This window comes from Ascidiella aspersa, chromosome 1, assembly GCF_963924565.1.
Source record: "Ascidiella aspersa chromosome 1, kaAscAspe10.2, whole genome shotgun sequence".
In the NCBI taxonomy this organism is placed as follows: domain Eukaryota; kingdom Metazoa; phylum Chordata; class Ascidiacea; order Phlebobranchia; family Ascidiidae; genus Ascidiella; species Ascidiella aspersa.
The window spans coordinates 9,816,165-9,837,110 of record NC_139447.1 but is presented as its reverse complement, the minus strand read 5'-3'; the positions used below and the strand labels follow the sequence as shown (position 1 = coordinate 9,837,110).

At 35.3% G+C, this 20,946-nt stretch overlaps 2 protein-coding genes across 2 annotated transcripts; both read right to left on the bottom strand.

The window, feature by feature from the left end:
* Positions 1-1,627: 1,627 nt before the first annotated feature.
* Positions 1,628-13,565, bottom strand: LOC146167395 (TBC1 domain family member 25-like). Its single transcript, XM_083396398.1, has 11 exons — positions 13,430-13,565; positions 12,953-13,062; positions 12,508-12,631; positions 12,086-12,210; positions 11,729-11,877; positions 11,295-11,483; positions 10,386-10,488; positions 9,655-9,761; positions 8,786-8,922; positions 3,186-3,335; positions 1,628-2,734 (listed from the first exon to the last, which is right to left on the bottom strand). The coding sequence occupies exons 1-11, from the start codon at positions 13,484-13,486 to the stop codon at positions 2,138-2,140; spliced, it is 1,848 nt and encodes a 615-aa protein (XP_083252524.1). The 5' UTR covers positions 13,487-13,565; the 3' UTR covers positions 1,628-2,137.
* Positions 13,566-14,685: 1,120 nt separating this feature from the next.
* On the bottom strand, positions 14,686-16,814 carry LOC146167394 (uncharacterized). The gene is made up of 3 exons (XM_083390595.1): positions 16,663-16,814; positions 15,815-15,963; positions 14,686-15,465 (listed from the first exon to the last, which is right to left on the bottom strand). Exons 1-3 carry the CDS (start codon positions 16,794-16,796, stop codon positions 15,368-15,370), a joined length of 381 nt encoding a protein of 126 aa, XP_083246721.1. The 5' UTR covers positions 16,797-16,814; the 3' UTR covers positions 14,686-15,367.
* Between the last annotated feature and the right edge of the window lie 4,132 nt (positions 16,815-20,946).

Below are 20,946 nucleotides of genomic sequence, written 5' to 3'. Positions count from 1 at the left end.
TCCAAATTATCGCTCGGTATTCGTTTCTTTCCCGTAGCAGCTGAAACTGAACATATTCAAATTATAAACTGACATTTATATCGGCTAAAGTGGCCAAACTTTCGATTTATACCGTTACATGATACCTTGGCACATAAAAGAGATTCGAATTTAGATTGAAATAAAAGCATTTATGTTCAGAAGACGTTCTCGCCGAACCCTTAACAACAGCTTCGATCGAACCCTGGTTAAGAACCACTGAATTAGAGGAACCCGAACTTTATAAAGATAAAGTAAATCTCTATTTCTAGAAAAATAACTTTTACACTTTCAATTCCATCTAGTTTGTTTGTTTGTTTGTTTGTTTGTTTGTTTGTTTGTTTGTTTGTTTGTTTGTTTGTTTGTTTGTTTGAGAATAGTAACGACTTAGTTTGGTATTGATTCGGTTTGAGGTACTTTTTGCCTAAAGCATGGTGTCAGACATCCCTAATGTGCGTTTTTGTTGTTGTATGGCCTCCGAAAAAATACTACACTTAGCCAACACAATGCCAGGCGATAGCTTGCAAAAAACGCAATCTAGCGAACCAAAAAAAATGAGCATACATAATAAAGTATGGACGACGTAGTTGAAGAATTCGGGGAAAAAGACAAGAGAAAAAACAAATCTGTGCAAAGAAAGTGCAAATGTCGTCGGAAACAAGTTAAGCATTGCACGCAGGTTTGATCAGAAGCACAAAAGCGAAAATCGAGTAATGTAGAGTTTAACGCGATAAAAAAGCATTTTTTCAAGGGAATTTTTTACGTAAATCCATCGGATTTGTATGTGATTTTTTTGAAAACCTTGTTTCGCATAAATTAAAAAAAAACAATTGGGCAAAGCCTAAATCATCATACGAAATAATAATTTTAAAAATGAAATATGTGTGCATATCTGAAATACGAATCTTCTCATACTAATCAAAGAGGGCGTACATTTGAAAGTTGTTACAAATTAAGACCCTCAAATCATACTTTAACACTTAACTACGAGGAACATGGGTCGCCGCATACACAAAATCGAGCATGATTAGGCGCCTTACTGTTTCGCTAACTTTTACAGTACAGCAGGCTATTCGTTTGTTGGCCACGTGACTTCTTATGTGAAGGTTTCGTGATAGATCACTGAAAAGGCACGCGCGGTATAAAGACGCTTTGTGTTTAAATATGCAGAATTGTGCAAATGCTACTGTTTGTGCAAATGGGTGTGGATTAGCGGAACTTATATGTTGAAACGCGATTAAAGAAATTAATCGACGGTTGAATTTAACAAGGATACTTAATTTAAGGCTGAAGGGATATACTTAACGTGATGTAAAAAAACACTTGAATGTCTCGATTTAGAACGTAGTGGAAAGCGTTAAATAAGCCCGATCACTTTAGGTTAAAACGCATCTCGGCAAAAATGTGGCATAAAACCTGCTTAAGACAGACACTCAAATGCTTTGCCGCACCCCATTAGCAAAAGCGAGCCACCAGCTTGCGAATAGAACAAAAAACACAGACCTATTTAAAACTAACTAGGTATTACTTAAAAACAGAAAAAAAGCTAACAAAGCTACACGCGCTTTAACCCAAGCCCAGCACGAGGCCTTTTATAGTTTATGGCTGCTATATCTTTCATTTTCACGGAGTGTATATTAGAAAATCATTACTGATCTTTATGTCTAAGAAATGTGGATTATGTCCTTGCTTTGTCGAATTTATAATAAATCAATTATAAATACAAACTGATCGCTATTGTTTTAAATTTCAGAGGATGTTCGCAATGGAAAAGGGTGTCAGGATGATCGCCCTGGCTTATAGGACTGTCCTTACAAAAAGAACTGTCCGAAAACTTGAGACTTTCGTTTAAGGTGGAGAACGAGTAAAGTAAGCTACAGCGCCTTCATCAACCCTGGTTTTCCGAGCAAAATACTTTCCCTAAACGCCAGGAACCAGTGAAACTTTTCGTCAATAGGAAATGGTAAAATAAAAAGCCCTGCTTTGAATCTGACTTTCTCAGCAAAAGGCGTTATCTACTTGTTGAGTCATTCCTGTGATACGACTCCTATAAACTAGAAACCACCAGGTACCCGGAAGCCACCGCTGACTAACCGAGTCTGTCGATCCATTATACAAGCTACAGCGCCTGCATCGAATCTGACTTGAGGTACTCGGCGAAGAGCCTCATGGCTCCGGAGAGCACTTTCTTGGGGCAGTGACCCCTGACCTTGCGGTCAAAGTGCATGGCCAGATCGTCGTACTCGCGCGCGTTGGCGAGGAGGTGATCCCGCTCCTCCAGGAGCACGGCGAGACACACGAAGAGGAGGAAGGGATTCCCGCATCCGAACTCCTCGGGAGGCGGAAGTCGGACAACTGCCGCTTTAGGCTTTTCACTCGGAAAGGAGGAACGACGCTTCTTCATGAGAAGCTTGCCCTGGCCGTCTACCGCGTCATCATTGATGACGTAATCGATGACGCCCAGCTGGATCTCGTCATCGGCGGGGGTGGTGGAGGACTCCTGTTCATTAATGAGGATTTCAAAAGAGCTGGATGCTGTGGTGGATCCGGAATAGTTCGTGTGAGGTTCGGAATGGTTCGTCGTTTCTCCGGGAGCTTGGATGCTGTCGTGGTTTGCCTCCTTGTCTTGTTTGTTCTCCTCTGCTGCATCTTCCGAATAGTCCTCCAGCTCGAGGTCCTCAAAGGGAGGCTGCGGAGGTAGAGAGCTCCACATCACCTGGAAGAAAATTATATATTTATCAGCCAGAATAGGACATTTTAAAGCAGGACCAAACAACCCGAGATCTTTCGAGTAGGATTCCGGACAAAAAAATTAACCCCGGGCACCCAATCCGACTCCAGCCAAATTGCCAATTCCGTCGAACCTGAGTCTGTCTCTGACTCTACAGTCTATAATCCATATATTTACGTAACTAGGGTAGAGTGAATATACGGCAATCCTCTGACTTCTATGGGGTGTTATAAAACTGACCAACCCACAACACGTAGATTTGGAAAATATTCAACCAATTGCCATTTCGCCGTTTTATAATCTACAAATTACGGCCTGATCGGTTCCCACTTTGCTACTGCGTACGCGCACATTGGATTCGGGACTCTCTAGTCTCACTCGAGATCAAGTCGAGATTTAGCGAAATGACCCTGTCGAGCCCCGAGTCACGAATTACCTCCAAAACCGTAATGGCGTCGTCAAAGGAGAACTCTCTCTTCATTTCGAGCAGGAGCCAGCGATAGCAGAAGAACATGTTGTCGGCCTTCAGTGATTCCAAGTACTCAAAGAACTCGGGATCGTGATGCTTGACGAGCATTGAGAGGTGCTGAAAATTAAATTTAAACAAACACAAAGTTTTACTAGATGAACTGTTGTTGTTATTTAAATGCATTTCCATTAACTTTTGTTTGGTGTTTCGTAAACAAATGTTACGTGGCACCACAAGATTGAAAAACATGGCTTTAAATGCAAATGTGCAAAAGATTTGTTTTATTTTTTATTAAAATAGTAAAGACCGAATTAGATTAGGGGAGACCGGGGCGTGTTGATACAATTTTGACATATTATCAAATAACTTGTTTATCTTTTGAATAAATAAAATAAAACCTTCGCCATACAAAAATACAATCTTTTAGCAATAAGTTGCCGCAGGTTCTATAAAAATATCTTGTTCACAGCAAAAGTTATGACCTTTCAAAAAAGACAAAAAATGTGTTACAACGTGCCCCGTGCACGGGTCGGTTGTAACACCTGATGGGGCGAATTGTAACAAATGAATACAACCGCATAAACACATTGGAAATGTATTTTTATTGTTATATTTCAACGAAATGTCACACTCAATAGGTAAAAGTAACAAAAAGTGTTAGCCTACGATAGAGTAAAGAGGCTATTATCAGGCTGTATGTCTCAGCCTGGGTGTAACCAGGAGTTGCAAAAGGACAGGATTACTACTCAAACAAATTTCGATTATTGTTAAGTTCAACAAGCCTACAGCTGAAACTGCAGGCTTGGATGGGCATGATTACTAAATTAGCTTAAACAAAATTGGCTGTTTTTGGTGCTGATCAAACAAATTGGCAACTCAAAGGTAAACGAAAAAGTTAGCAAAAATAATACGTTCTCTAAACGTATCGGAAACTGTGCGCAGCATATGTACAATTGTGCATACACATGAGACAACATCGCATGGCACGGTTATCAAAGTTATAAAAAAAATTAGTTTTCATCATCCTAGTCGCAGTTGTGACATAAATACGGATAATTCATGTCGGGGGTGCACGCTTTGTGGGCCCACAAGTGACATCTGACACATTGAATCCAAACCTATTTTGTTTTAGTCGTCCGAAAGAATCAGTTAGCGTGGCTCGCTTTTACTTGGGTTGTTTAAATTTATTTTGTTTGTTTTTTATTGACTTTTTGGGCAGAATTATTTTTCTTTTAGCTTTAGCAGGCTTCTGTCTCTCCGCCTCTTCCATTGCTTTCTTGACTGGCGTATCCGTTAAAATTTCTGCTTACATCTTTTTCGTTTGGATCCAACTATTTGTCTTGGTGGTGCTTTTGGTAATGGACGAAGTTCTTCAGGACTAAATTTAGAATAAGGCTCGCATGCAGCAGAAGTTGATGGAGTTTGACGTAAGAAGTCCGATCCTGTGGAATGCAAAGACAGAAGAGCTGGTGGCAGACCATGTTGAGACAACAAAGATGTCCCAATGGGAGCTGGAGGCAAATTGCCAGGCGATGAAGCTTATTTAGCATCTTGAGTCAAAAAAGATGTCCTAGCTGGAGACAAATTGCCAGACGATGAAGATTCTTCTTCATGTTGAGCCTGCAAAGATGAGTCAAGAAGAGCTGGGTATGGCCGATCAGTCACCTGTGAAGGAGAAATTTCGTGTTCTTCAAATATATCGGAGTTGAAGGGCCAGATTCATGTGCACCGGAATCCTGACTGAATGTTATTTGGCGTTGTTGCCATAGGAAGAGAGGTTTTAACAAGCCCAGGAACATCGTAAATGGTCATGGTTTTTCCGGGGTTCATTTTCATCCACGCGTCACTGGCACCATTAACACATTTTATATAATAAACACTACAATCGAGAGGCTGAAGTTTGTGACTGCAGTGAGGAGGAAACCAAAGAAGTATAATACCATTTTTCTTACAAAAATCTATGGCTGCAATTGTACGGTGGGAGCTATGATCGTCGAGCAAAAGCAAAACCTTTCGTTCTACTGTGACTTTAGTGTACCTAAAAAAGTGTTTAAGGAAAATAAGGAAGTCGTCCTGTTGCATCCACCTAGATTTGTTTCCGGATCCTATGCAGCCATGAGGACCATCTCGAACAAAATGATCGGCATACCCAGACCGAGGGAAAACAAACAGGGAAGGTATTGTATTTCCGATGGCGTTTATTGCACAGGCAAGGGTGACTAATGTGCCCCTCTCACCTGAAGTGAAAGCACCGACCTGTTTTGACCCTCGTTTTGCGTTAACACGGTTAGGAACTTGAACAGTGGTAATACCTGTCGACATTCCAAATATCGTTACCATTCAACTTATGCTTTGATATCACGCCGTCTAGTTTGGAGAAAAACACACCGACATTGTGTTTGTTAAACTCGTAGCCCTTGACAGACTCGAGTTTTTTTGATGTAGCCAGTAAACCAATCCGCTCTGGCTTTACCATTCTCTTCCCAACTCTTGTGATGACTGCACTTGTATTTCACTGCAAGTTCGTAAGCGAATTATCGGACCTAAAAAAATTAAACTTTATTTCCAAAATTACAGCCTACTTATAACTTATGTGATTTAGAAATGATATCATCGATTCTACAAAAACAAAAAGCAAGGTAGTAAGTGTAATATCTTACATTTTTTGGAGACAATCCGTAATAAGCATCCGCTGACATCAAGAGATATTTTGTCAATCCCTTTTCTTGCAACTCCGTGAATACTTGAGTAGCACTGCGGTAACCAACAGAAGGCAATTCATTTGAACCTTTATCTTCTAACTTCTGTTTTGCTTTACAAAATCTAGACAACGTGACATGGCAAATAGAATACTTTTTTGCTACTGATCGAATAGATTTTCCTTGTTTTTTCACATCGTTGGCAGCTCTTGCAAGTTCTTGCACAGGTGTAGTACCTCTGTCAGTTTTTCGTTTTAAGTTTTTCAACACAGCTGAAAATATTTAAAGACTTAGTATATTATACTGTTTCGCCGGGGTCAGTTGTAACAGCTTTCAAATGTTACAACCAACCCCGTCAATTTTGTTACAACCGACCCAGGCCCATGTCAGCCATTAATTACCTTCGTTCACCACTTGCCCAGTCAACTGGGTAGTTCATAAAGTATGCAACAATAAACTATAATAATTACTAAATCCGATTATATGCTCTACCATTTTTAAAGTTAAATGGTTAAACAACACTAACAAAAACTAAAAAAAGAAAAAAAGTTACTTTCATACCTGAAATATATGTTTTTGACCACAACTTTGTTTGTACTGCACGTAGCCTGCTCAAACTTTTAATGGCGGAAATGAACCGAAAGGCGCACGCGCATGGTTAATCACGTGATTTCAGCGTGTCCATGGGTGGCGCAATTTAGAGTGTTACAATCGACCCGTGTTACTTTACGCCCCGGTCTCCCCTACATCTGTCACGCAACTGTAACTGTACTTTCTGTAAAAGTATGCCTTTAGGTGTATTATGTAAAAATTTAGCCGAAAATGTTTAATACTTAGAATGTATCCTTCTGAGTATTAATATTATCATAGGAGCCAATCGATAAAATAGGCATATTTTTTCTTTTTTCAATCGTTTCGGCAATGACTCATGCCCTCATTTATTTATTTAAATCATATATCACAATTCGTATATTTTTAATATTACTTTATAAAAACTGCAATCCATGGATAGAGGGTGTCGACAAAAGAATGGTGTGAAAAGGTAAGTACGCCTAATAAGGGAAAGGACTCGTTTTAGCGTAAAAATAAGACTAGTGTGAAAAAACAATGAACAGTTGTTGATACACGCGCAATAGGCAAATTTACCGAGCAAGTACTATACAATAATGTCGACAGCCCTTGGATCACCACAACAATAAAGGCAAGGCATACAGGGTGGCTGGTTTACCAGAAAGCATGTGTCATTTACAAAATTTGGACAACCTGGCAAATCAATGTTGTTTAAGGCATTACCTGACGACGCAAATAATACATTTTACGTACACGGCAATATGGTAGGGATATATAGCCTAGTCTACAGAAGTGCTTTCCAACCATCGGGTCGCGAAGCTATTTCTAGATGTTAAGAGTTTTTTATTCAATTGGATCGGAAAATGATTGCATTATCACTACGTAACATTTATGCAACAATGTAACAAATACGTAACAATTAGATGTGTTTTGTTGCATTATCTATTCAGTACGTACGGCAGTAGTAAAGACGCACGTTTTTTGTAACGGTCATATTTTATAGTGGGTCGCACAATAAAACTTGCAACATAAGTGGATCGCGAACTGAAAAATATTGAAAAGCATTGGTCTACAGTACACACTGCTATAGTAAAACCATCAAGCGAAACGTTTGTCATTAGTTACTAAGTATATTATCTCACAACAAACTTTTTCATCTTTCCAGATTACATACAGACACCTTTGATTTACAGACAAGTTTTTAAGTGTTAAGCGATATTTGCAGAAATTCTAAAAATCGCTTAACTGATATGTGCTTTACTTTCTGTTTTATAGCCGTGGAAATGCTTATTTTTTCTAATTTAGACTATTGTAAAGTTCTTTTTGGATAAATATTAGGATGTGTCAAGGGCCATGGCACTTTGTTTCATAGGGACCAATGTATTTCGAGTTTCCAACTAATAAAAGCTTTTTTACAGCTATGCTAGGCTCGTTTAAAGAACTTTTCAGTTGACATTTAGTTGCTTCCTGTCGACCGACATAAGCCAACATAAACAATAATGTGACGGAGATTAAGAGTTTTTCCTGCTACAGGTATTCGCAATGAATCACGACAGTAGCACCGGGGTCGATTCGCAAAACAAACAAGAGAGTGGCTCTAGTGGCTTTTGTGTTCTGTGGGACTGTGTGTTGGAGTCCGTGTAATATTGACAGCAACATCACTAGGTCTTTGGGCAATTGAGTTAAAGGTTTCAACTGTTTTACAATCAGGAAGCGTTTTTTTCCTGTATATAAATATTCCCAAACACACAGATGCATGCTAAGATCTTTTTTTTTGCATAAGCTTTTGCGGTTTACAGCACAGCCTAATGAAAACAGGTAAAAAGCAGAAAATAGTTCTGCAGATAAACTAAAAATATACAGTCCATTATTTTTGCATTTAATTTTGATTTAATTTTGGCAAAGAAATACTTCATAAAACAGTTAAAAAGAACAATCATTTCTGCAGACAAAACAGGAGCATGTACGCTTAAATCTCTTCATTTTACATTTAATTTTTTCAAATAAATCACAAGCGTTTGAGTAAGTTTTAACAGATTAACAGTATTGTCGCTGAAAAACAAAACAAAGTATTCAAACTATTTATTAAGTACTGGCGGGGTGGCGTACTCGCTTTTGTGGTTCATTTTTAAACACTTTTTCATTTTTTATTTTAGTAAATCAGTAGGACTTTACTTCTCACGGCCAAAAATAGCATTTACATTGCCAATGTCGGACACCCTTTATTCGATAAGGTGATATTTAGGTACAAAGCAGACATGGACTGGAACTTTTCGGGTGATAGTAAAATAAAATTACCTTAAATTTTGTTGACATGGACGTTCCGTCGCGTAGAAAGTTGTGCTGCAATCGTTTCATGACGCCACAAAAGCAGACGTAAGCTTGGGCTTCGTTGTTCATCACGACAAAGATGGGAGAAACGAGGTCGCTCATTCCTGTTAAAACATGGCCGTAAGAATATGAAGCTGCGGCAATGTGTTACAAAATAAATTAACCTTATATCTAGGAAAACCCTTAAACAGACATTTATCTTAAAAATAACTTGAACAGGCATATATCTTCGAATTTATTAATTATTTGACATTTTTTTTTGGATAAAAAAATTAGATAAAATATTCTTACACATTACATTGTTTGAAAGAATTTTTCACATATGGAACTGCTTAACCCTTTTAAATACCAGAGTAAAGATCCTACTTTCAACAAACATTATGCAATGGCAAAGTTTACAACTAAGTAAAAATAAACAGGCCAAAGATTCTTTAAAACAGGCAAAAGACTAAACAAGCAACATATTAGTACACCTAATCGGGCTAGTGCTTAAAATATTATATACTTTCTGAAACAAAGTTCACATATGCATTAATTATAAGCTCTTAAAGATTAATAACAACAACATTTTATTATCAGGTTACATAAAAATTATGCATTAGCTATAAGCTTCAAGCATTAACAATGAAAGTAACCACATTATGATTGGATAGGAATTACATCGGTCAATATTGTTAATCAACATACTTATAAAAAATTAAAAAAATTGTCTGTACTTAAAACAAGCGAATAACGGCAAGGCTAGAAATAAAATAATTTTTCAGGATTTTTTTGCTGTTTTACTACTAAACATATACTTAATATTGTTTCCGAACACAACTTGTGGGGCAACTTACCTTGACAGTAAGAAACTTTGGGATGGGTCAGGGCAAATGTGGTGAGGATATTCATTAATGCTACAGTGTTTGGATTGTCGTCCCTTCCTTGAAAAAACGGATGGCACCTACAAAAAAACATCGACATTTCTAAAAATAAAAAATTTAAGTCACTACATTAAGGTTTTGAGAAGTTATTCACATTTTTAAAAGCTACAGAAAGACATATTTGTCTATATACAGCAATTTGGTTTTTGAAGAGTTTTTTTTTATCTAAATAAGGCACACACTGTGCTATTTCATCCATAAATATAAAACATTTAGACACAGTAAGACTTAACAATTTTTTGTTTTTAACAATTTTACTAAAAGGTGTTTTATATGAGCTAATCTGGTTTTAAAATGCAAGTTCAATATTATATACCAACTCGGTTTTAACAATACAGTACATTGTAGGAAGCTATCCGAACTTTTTATAAATCAATCTGAAAATCTACATATGCTCATAAATTTAGTCAAAAAAATAAAAGGTTTTTAAAGTGCTAAAACTGGTTCAAAACTCAAAAACAAAACATAAATACCATGCTCAACACACTAACAAAAGTTTTGGTTTTACTACAGCATGTTTTAAACACTTAACTTAAGTTAACTTAAACTGCGCAAAAAATAAATTTAAAGACTATTAACTGACTTGGAAAAAAACAAAGGGTTACCCAAAGTTTTTTTTAATACAATTCAAACAATCATATTACCTGTCTGTTCTTAATACATCTTTCCAGACCATGTTCGAAATGTACTTGACGTTTTCGTTGTCAACTCGTGCTTGCCAAGTTCCCCTCAGTTGTTGATATTCCTCTGAAAGTGTAAATATTAACAAATAACTTGATTTTATACAAGTTTTAAACATACAGCAAAGTGCTTAACTTGTTACAATAGCTTTAAAAAACCTTAACATAAATAACCTTTTTAGAATCAAAAACGCTGGCAAATTCTAGATACATTGTTATTTTTCTTATATAACATAATTAAGGGGCAATTATGAAAAGCTAGACAGATAATTTATGTATACTTTGGGGTTGTTATCTACAGTGAAACGTGGGGTCCATAAAAAACATCCTAGCATGATTATGGGATGACAGGATGGTAATTTGGCAGGAAATAATAACGGTATGCGGCCAGGATTATCTTTGAAATTGTTGTTTGCGCAGTACAATACATTGCCACTGTTCCAATAGAAAACACTGTGTGAAAACCAACAACAAAACACTCAGCAAAAATGAAACCATGAAATAGAAGTACTTAATAATATCAGTGTTGTGATGAAATATGTCAGTGACTTGACTTCAGTGCAATTAAGTTACTGTTTTCAAATGACTTAACTTGACTAAAGTGTTTTACCCGTAATGTGCGTTTTTGTTCATTTTAGTTTTTTCACATTATTGGCCAAGTGTACAAACATTAATGTTATATTTTATGTCATTAACTTGCCTTAAAGTTGACTTGACTCGTTATTTTTGGAAAAGACTTGACTTGGAAGTAAGTTTTTTTTCAAATGACTTGTTGGGACTTAAATCATTTAAAAAAATGACTTGTTTACAACACTGGTTGAAATACAAATTTGAACTACAACAAAGTCAACTTTTTTCTATTTTGAATTTTACCAGTTTTTCTTTTCATATAAGACATTCTTTCTTCTCCCGATAGGTGGGATGGAAAAATGTTAAGCAGAAGTCTCCAGACTACTTTTCTTAAAGCTGGAACGATTCCACCGTGGTAGACACGGAGCCGGAGTTCCTCTGGATGCTTCAGCCTTCCACCTTCATCGAGGAACGCTCGGAACTCGACATCATCTGTATTTATATATATGTTTATATAAAAATACCTTTTCTGATTGAATAAAAAAAATTGAACGAAATATGATAAATGTTGCTATTAAACATGATAAAATTTCAATAAAATTTCTATTTTAAGCAAACAGAGTGAAGATGTCTATAAACTTCACTAAATAAAGTATTAGACTTAGTGCTAGGTATAAGAAAGCTAACACAAACCACACTAAAATTCTATAGAGGTTATAATGAAAAACAGAAATTACCCAACGGTGGCTTTGAAGGAAAAAATGCATACTCCAGATTGGCTGGACTAGCATTGTATCCCAAGCCAACTGTTAATTTGTTAAATGCACTCCCGAGTGATGACATCCAAGGCTTCTGTCCAGTGGGTAGAGTTAGAATGCTGTTCATACTAGAAACAAATAAAATAACCCAACATTTAAGACAGAAAAATTTGAAACATTAAAGCATGGTACATGACCGTGACAAGTATGTTTTATAGGGTATATTGTTAATAAAAGTGATAAGAGGCCAAAAAAAATAAAATAAAATCATTTAGAATCGCATTAAAACCCACTCAAAAATACCTAAACTTATACACAGTATTATATACATGTTACCTTTCAGACACAGGTTGCAAAATGTTCTTTACAAGGTTCGCGTTTGAAAATATGCTGTTATTGTCCGAACGCTCATAGTCTTTCATTTTGTGCATCAAACCATCCTTGTAAGGTTCAGCATCAAGCTTTAGTAAACAAAACTACTATTGCATTGCAAAAAACGACAATCACCTTAAATAAAACAAATCTATAAAAATACACATGATGCCTTCTGATAGGCAATTAGTCAACCTAATCAGAATTTCCGTGCAAGCAAGGTCAGGCTAGTCAAACAACTAGCTACCTTCGGCCATAACGGGACCTTCGCAGACTTAGTCGTAGCTGGTCAAAATTGTTGAATGACCATAGCACTATTGCCTGCTGCATGCGGTTTATATACATAATCTTTTTTTTAACAACATTATTTAATTACAAATTGCAACCTTTAGTCTTAAATGTGGATCAGAAGATGTCATAAAGGCAGCATCCAAATCCCAGTCAGTGAGCATTGACAGAAACACATTTTCACCAATGTCGTCGCGACAGAGATATGTTATGTGGAATGGTCTGCAGTAAAAACAAAACAAATTCACACGGCAAACCAAATATTTTGTTTATCTAATCAACAATTCACAAGGAAACAGACAAACAATTTATTCAACCTTTTTAATTTTTAAAAACCACGGAAGACAGTGACATAACCAAAAGCTATCTAATTAGGTGGCATAGGTTAAAAGCAAAACTCATTTATTGTTTAACTGAAAAACTAATCAAACAGCACTTATTTGTTTGGTATTAAATGTCCTTTCTTTTATATTCTGAAAAATGCTTTGCATTTAACACTTTGAAACTAAACAAAATTTACCATCAATGATGCCATATGCTTACCCACAAAGGTTAAATGCTTCAACCAAAATCTTTTGAAGATCTTCAAATGTTGTTAGATGGGGGTCAACTGCAAAGCTTTTACTTTCTGGATTGAAGTAGCCAGCATATTTCTTATAGTAAAAATAAATTATTTAAAATTTATAAGTTCAACTATTAAGTCACTGAACATTTTCATGCAAGTGTGTAATGTGCAACTGTGCCCTTTAAATCTATTGTTAAAGATTTTCTAAGAAACTGATTTACAATTCTTTCATCAAAGGGTGAACTATATATTTCTGTAGAAAAGAATTGATTTTATGTTTTCTGTTTTCATAAACAGTCTAAATATCATTTAGGTTAATAGTCGCATTTGTCTTATTAAAGAAATCTCAAAAACAAATTACTTGATAAATGACAAGTTCTGTACGAAAACTTAACAAAAGTAAGTTGCCGACATTTTTTTTAATTTAAAGAAACATTACTTGAAAATATTATTACCTTTACTTTGATGTGAACGACATCTTTTACATCACTTGACCGTTTCACTTTAAACATATCCGTCTAATAATAAGATGAGAAATTTGTGCAGGCATTCATCGAAACAGGCCAAATGGAGCAAATTAATAAAACTGTACTGAAATGCCTGATTGAAAAACATATCCCAATTATCAGAAACTTTATGGTTAATATAAATGACCCAGCCTGCATTTTATGTACCTTTTTCAAATATCTTTTCAACCGAAATTGTTGTCAGAAAGTTATCGATTAGGAATAGGGGTTAATCACCTTTTAACATTGCAAAACGAAGTAACCTAACTGCAAACCTGTGACTATAGCAAATGTTCTCCGGTGGTAATTCACATTATGTTATGAATAAGCGCTTTTGAGGGAGGAGTCTGCCTTTTGTTAAATTCAACGCTATACCATTCCAAGAAGAACTATAAAACCGGGTATATTTGTAAATAATGTAAGACGTCACGAATTAAATTCAAGTGTGACGTCACATAGTCACAGAGTCGCCATTTATTGTCAATGTTTCAATTTTGAAATTTTAAAGAAAATTAGAGCGACCTTGGCCATGATTCGCGCCATCGATCCTAAACATGATGAAAGACATTTAAATATAAATAACTTTTTTTAAAGTGGTTTTCCAAAGCTAAGGTGTAAATATGTCTTTGAGGACATTTTTCATTATCAATGGGCCTAATACCAAATACAGACCAACAAACCCCACGCTGTCTGACTAAACATTAGCACGTTTATAATCCACCATGATCTACTTTTACTAGTTCTGATGAGTTATGTACGTGATGCCACAAAAGCGAAAACAGTGTTAAAATTTTTAGAATAACAACCAGATGTAGGCTACTGGTTGTTGTAGGCTACATCGAGTATCCGCTACACAGTTAGGTCATACGTCAGGGGTTATTAAACTGGAGTACATCAACTTTTTGGAGTAACGTGAACTGTTTTCAAAGGTCCGTGAAGGCTCGTGGTAAAATAAGATAATTTTTGAAAAGAAAATAAATTAATAAAAACAACATTTTGCCATCTGATTTAGTGTATGTAGACTCGATATAATTAAGTCTAATAATTAGAATTATGTACGACCGGAGACAGGAGATTTCTTACGTCTATTTGAATCATGAGGTCAAAAATATGCTTAACAGTGATATTGGAGACCGGGGAGAAAAGTAAAATTGTAACACTCTAAGTGCGCCACCAACGGACAAACTTGAATCACGTGATTAACAATGCGCATGCGCCTTTCGGTTTATTTTCGCCATTCAAAGTTTACGCAGGCTACCGGTACCTAAAGTACAAACGAAGTTGTGAAAATAAACATTTATTTCAGGTAAGAAGGTAACTCTTTTTAGTTTTTGTAAGTATTGTTCAACCATTTAACTTGGAAATTTGAAAAGCATTCAAACTTATTTAGCATTATTATAGTTTATTTGTATATATTTTATGAATTAGTCAGTTGACTGGGCAAGTGGTGAACGAAGGTAAATATTGGCAGACATGGGCTTGGGTCGGTTGTAACAAAATTGACCGAGGTTGCTGTAACATTTGAAAGGTTGCAACTGACCCCGAGCGAAATTGTATAATGTAACAAAGTTACAAATATTTTCAACTGTTGTGAGAAACTTCAAACGAAACATTGACAACGTACGTTGCACATGTACAAATTTACAACAGTCTATCAGAAGTAACTAAAGAGTATTTCGACAAAATATACAAGTAGCACAAAAAGATGAGTTATTTTTAGGTAAGCCTTTAATTGTAAAAAGTGTCAATATAAAAGCAGACAGAAAATTAGAAAAAAATTGTACAGTAAAGATTCGTGTTTACAGAAAGAACAAAGAATACAATGTAAGACTTGTCCTATGACGAAAACGACAGTTTTAAAACAACCATATGAACTTCCGTTGGACATTACAAACATTGCTGGACCTTCATCTGCATAGCTTTGATAACGAATCTTGAATTTTTGCTGTAAAACACAGTTAGCATTCCCGATTTCTTGAGTCTTTCTGTAATAAAAGCGTTTTAGACAATAATTTAATATACTATCGAGTTAAAGAAGATTCTTTATAAAAGGTTTACAAATAATGCTCTGAAAAGGGTCCTACAAAAAGCGAAAAAGTCATGAAATGTAGCCTATTGTTTATCTAAACGCATTTTCATTGAATATTTTATGTTATTTTAAATTCTAAGAAACCATAAACGAATGTTTTTTATGCTCAATTTTGTTGTGATATACGTACTTAAGTAAATGCTGTTCAAATACATAATACGGTTTATAAACCATGTAAAAAGTGCGAAAAACAAATTTATAGTCAACAGTGCTTCTGGTATAAACAGTGTTGAATTCTGACTCACTTGGAATTACAATTTCTTGCCATTTGATGGGATAGTCGTTATTGCGTTCCGTGACACGTGGTTTGAAGGTCACTGGTGACACGTCTAGCCAAGCAGAACGAAGTCTAGTGAAGCTAGGGTCACATTGCTCGAACTGAATGTAGTTGGACCTAGTTCCAAGAATGATGATTGGTTTTCGTTTTACTTTAATCTCATATTAAAGGGAAATGGTAAATGCACAGCGGTTCTGGCAAATTATGTTATGGCTGACAGTTATAGTTGATCGTACAAGAATTATTTAAGCTTCAAGCATATTTTTACACAAATAAATGAACGTTCGTAACAGTGTTGACTGCGCGAAAATATTTTACCGGCTAAATTCTGAAGCTGATTAAGAGTATACATTTTAGCATTCTATATATAGGCCTACATATTATGCTTTCTATTCTGATCACATTATTCGAAAAGCATAAAAATATACAATTCAACCACGACTTTCGCTTTTTAAGATTCTAAGGAAATTATTAGTTTTACATCAGGTAAAACAGGGGACACTAAACTACGGCCCGCGGGTCTGATCGGTGCGTGATTTAATTCTTTCGGCCAGCGGAAATTTTCCAAGATGATACCAAAATACGGTTACCGGTATTAATATTTTTTTAAATGAGATGTTCAAAACTAAGCTAAATTCGGATGAAATTTTAAATAACACAAAATGAAAGCATAAAAATATACTAAATATTAAAACCATCGCTTTATGAGATTTTAAGGTTGTTATTAGTCACTCATCGGCTAAAACAACAGACCTCATAATAGGTGACTTGAAAATTCAGGAGTAAAACTTAAAAACATTTGTTTTAAAAACGTACCTTGTTCCGTCGTTTATACAGGCTGTTTTCGGATAAAAGGCCGCAGTGCAATTTCGATATCTATCCTCAAAGCATTGCGCTGTTGTCAGAAAAACAAGGCAAGCCAGACATAAAGGTAAAGCGGACCGTACCATAATAATTCAATAGGTTGGTTATCCTAAAAGATAAATTAAGGTCGAATAAAAGTTAAGTCTAATCAACAAGATTTGTGTAAAATATACCGGATCATTTTTTTTAAATCAAAATAGATATTTGAAAAAAGACAGTACGTACGATTTTTCGAAAATAAATTAACTGACTGTGACAATTTTCGGAAAATTCAAGCATAAACTAATTTGCTGGTCTTGACTGGTTTATTGTGAGACAAAAACACAGTTATGGTGTCACGAAAGGTGTATTTAACTTAATAAAACCAAACATAATAAATAGCAATGTACCTTAAAATTAAACCAAACGCTTTCTATATAGATTGAACATGTAATATTTTTTTGAGAACTGAGATAAGGTATATCGGTATATACTTGTAACTAACTGAAATGTTCATATACACAACGACACAACGTGTTTTCTCCGTTGAAGTCATCCTGAGGTCATAATGGCTAGTGATAACGGCACACATTACATACACCGATGCCTTCGGAAAGGCTTGTCGAAAGCAGTCAGCTTTTCTGTTCTTGTAACTAAAATAAAAATATGATAAACTATCGCTAGCAAGTTGCTGCTATAAGTAACATTTTCTAACGCGAAAGAAATCCAAAAAGTCAGTTACAGTTCTACTCGGTTTAACTGCAACCCATCAGTCGATGACTCAGTGCTTCGCGTCTTATTGTGCGACATTTGCCGTTAGTGCGAGGCTAAATCGGTCGAATGCAACCCGACCCTTAAATTGCTTGTTTGGCGTCGAAGAAGGCACGTTATCAGGAAACGCCCTTATCTTCGTGGTGTTATTTCGTGATCGCATCCTTAGCACGTCGCACGCACATCAATAAACATAAATAATCTTGACGACTGTGTGAATAATGAGTAAAGTACACTTCCTATAGCATTGAAGTCTTATGAAAATTAAATTTAGGATTTTTTATGCAAAGACAGTTAATTCGCCCTAATGACTTTATTAGTTTTGGCTAGTTGCTGCTTTTAGTCGGGCGTAATCTTATGTTTTTAGTTTAGTTTTTTTTATTTCGTACTTTGCTGTGATTTGTAACCTTCAGCGAAAGCAATGTTGAAAACAAACAATTTGTTGAAATTTAAATTTGGGTAAGCAGACTGATTTCGGTAAGAGCCTGAAGACATTCAGTGTACTATTTATAAGTTTGACGTTATCGTTGATAATTCTGACATTAAAAGAGCTATGATCCCATACAAAATATATTCACTGCGAATGTCGTAGAAGTTTTCGTACTTTAAACAGTTTCTAAAAAAGGTCCCCTAGTTTATAAATCGAAAGGCTTTCCAGAAAAATTGCATATTATATGAAAAGCCACATTAAAAAGATGTTATCGATTCGCGAAAAGCAAAAATACGCCTTGATATTGTTTAAGTTGCCAAAACCTTCATTTTGATGGTGCGATAAGACTCAAGACGACTTAAGCTATAAGACAAATTTATCAAAAATGAAGTTATGACATATTGGAAATGTATTCGAGATTCGCATGAAACCCGAAATATTTTTGTTTGGCTAAGTTAAAATAGGTAAAAAATACAATGGCAACGACCCCCCAAAAATTGGCCACCTCCCCCCAATTTAATTGTGGGTTAAACTCGTTTCATTAAATTAAAAGCCAGTAAATTTCTAGTCTTCTTCAAACTGAGTAACTTCGATTTTAATCTTATTTTTTTATTGTTAAAATTACATTCTTTCCAGAAACAAAAATTCGAAAAACAGTTCTTTAAAATACATATGAAGTAAGTTCTGGTGCAATGGTTGTAAATTGTGCGGCTTAATAGCGTTACAACGCTTTTATGACATTTATTAACCTTTCCTAACAAGACATACAGTTAACAGTAGCCTACATTAATCATGGAACATCCGAACTAACTGATTTTTGGTCTACTAAGTTCTGTACTTAGTTTAATCTTTATCATTGATGTGCAACCAGAATCGTTTGTTTTTCATCATTCGGATTCAGGCAGATTCTGTTATTCAAATGAAAATTCTGATTAAGCCCTTATGGCATTTATTAACTATTCCCAATAAGACATACAGTTAACAGCACACTATAAGAAAAAACAACACCCACAGGTGTGATACACTTTCTTTGTTTTATAATTATTAAAAATTAAAGTATTCCTAATAAACCTCCAATTAGTTAAATAAGAACACAGCAATATATGTGAAACCCATAAAGATAAGACCTTGGAAAGTTAGGCAGAAATTATTACTAACCATAAACGCTTGTTGGTGCAGATTGTCTATTCTAATACACCTAATTATGTAACATTTTCGTAGCATAAAATCTCCAAACTGAATATGGTCATTCAAATAACACGTGACGTAAATCAACATAAACACATTGTGGTATACAAATAAGATCAGGCTTAGTTCAACAGCGACGGAATTAGGATTCCTCCATTCTAGTTTCGTCTTTGTGAGTCAAAATGTTAACGACGCTTTTCACCGCGTAAATGTAGAGATCCATGTTGTTGCCGTAACCAAAAACTAAAAAAACATAAATAAAAAAAAATCGCTGTACCACAATGTTTTGGCAAAACTATGAAAACATATCCGTTATGGAAGGAGTGGCGACGAAAATTAATTGCAAGACTCACGGGTTTATTCGTTAACTTGCAGATTGCACTTAAAAACCCTGTACCATACATAGTTATTTTTAATGAGAACAGTGGTTATTAATCAGGTGAATGGTTCACCCCAGGGTGAATAAAATTTTCGCAAGGGTGAACCAACCAAAAGGGGTGAGTAAGGTGCCGTTATATATAGACGAGATAGTTTCATCATATCATGAGACAAGGGTGAATGAAATCTAGAGATAGTTGTTAGGCGTGAACAAAACTAAAAATGTTTAAGAAGTACTATGTAAAAAAGCACTGGAACCGCATTTATTAAAATTGAAGTAAAACTAGTCAACGAAAAATTATTAGGCCTATGCATCAACAGTTTTCTTTGGATCGGATGTAAGATTAACTCTTTAGAATAAATCGCATTTTTAACTTTAAACATGAGCATGAGCAAATTTACCAACAGGTTAAGAGGATGCGACAATCAATAAGCTTTTTCTATTATATACACACTTTTCTTTGTTTTGCTTTTTTCAAGAAGTGCGTAGTGACGTACCGTTGTGGTTATGACGTCTTCTCCCGTGATGGTGATGACGTCTTCTTCCTTCGACTTCATGTGATGACGTCAGCCCGGCAGTAAACAGCAATAGGGCAAGCAATACAGTGAACCTCATCTGAAGAAAATAGAACTTATATTTCTGTTAGTTTTAGGAGCGGAGTTACGATTCTATTTTTATTTTTAGGGCAGACAAGGGCATTATTTAGAAATTTCAGATGAAGTCACAAAGTTTCTATCGCGTGACGTCATAAAACAACTAATCAACTGTGGTTCTTTGCGTTTGCAACTGAAGTTCAATATGGTGTAACTGTAACTCACTATACAATCACGAGGTTACAAAGGCTGTTTTTAGAGAAAATTGAACTATATAGATTAATTTAACAAACTGTATTTTTAAGAGAGGATAGTTTTTCGTAAGCAATTCTAAATTTAAAGCGTGTAAAAATGTTTCCATGTTTTAATAAATTTGCCATCCTACATAAGTTTTGTTTAACATAAACTGGATTAAAATAAAAATCTTTGCACTATGCGGTATCTTTTGAGCATCTAACTAAAAATGCGTCTATGGACGTTTATTTACAATGCTAGGTGTTTTTAAGCGTAAACATTATTTTGACTACAGATAGCAAGATTGCGTTTAAATTGATTTAATACTCTTAAATATTTTTTTAGGTTGTGTTTATTTCTGCCGAGTAACTTACGTTAGTTATTGTCCAAGTTGTTTTTATCTCCAAAGAGCAAATATTACCAACCCTAGAGATGTAAAAGCACAGGTAAGCCAAACCCTAGATAGAAAGCAAAGCAGGTCAGTTACTTTAAGAACGCCTGACACTAATTCACTGCATAAAAGTGTTTTCTGAACAACACTGAAATAATTTATCTTTGCAGGTAACTTTAAATGAATACTAAGATATTTCTAACTATAGTGGGAAAACTATCACCATAGCAGTCGCAGTGGAGACCCGTAATGAGTATTGGTCCGGAAATCT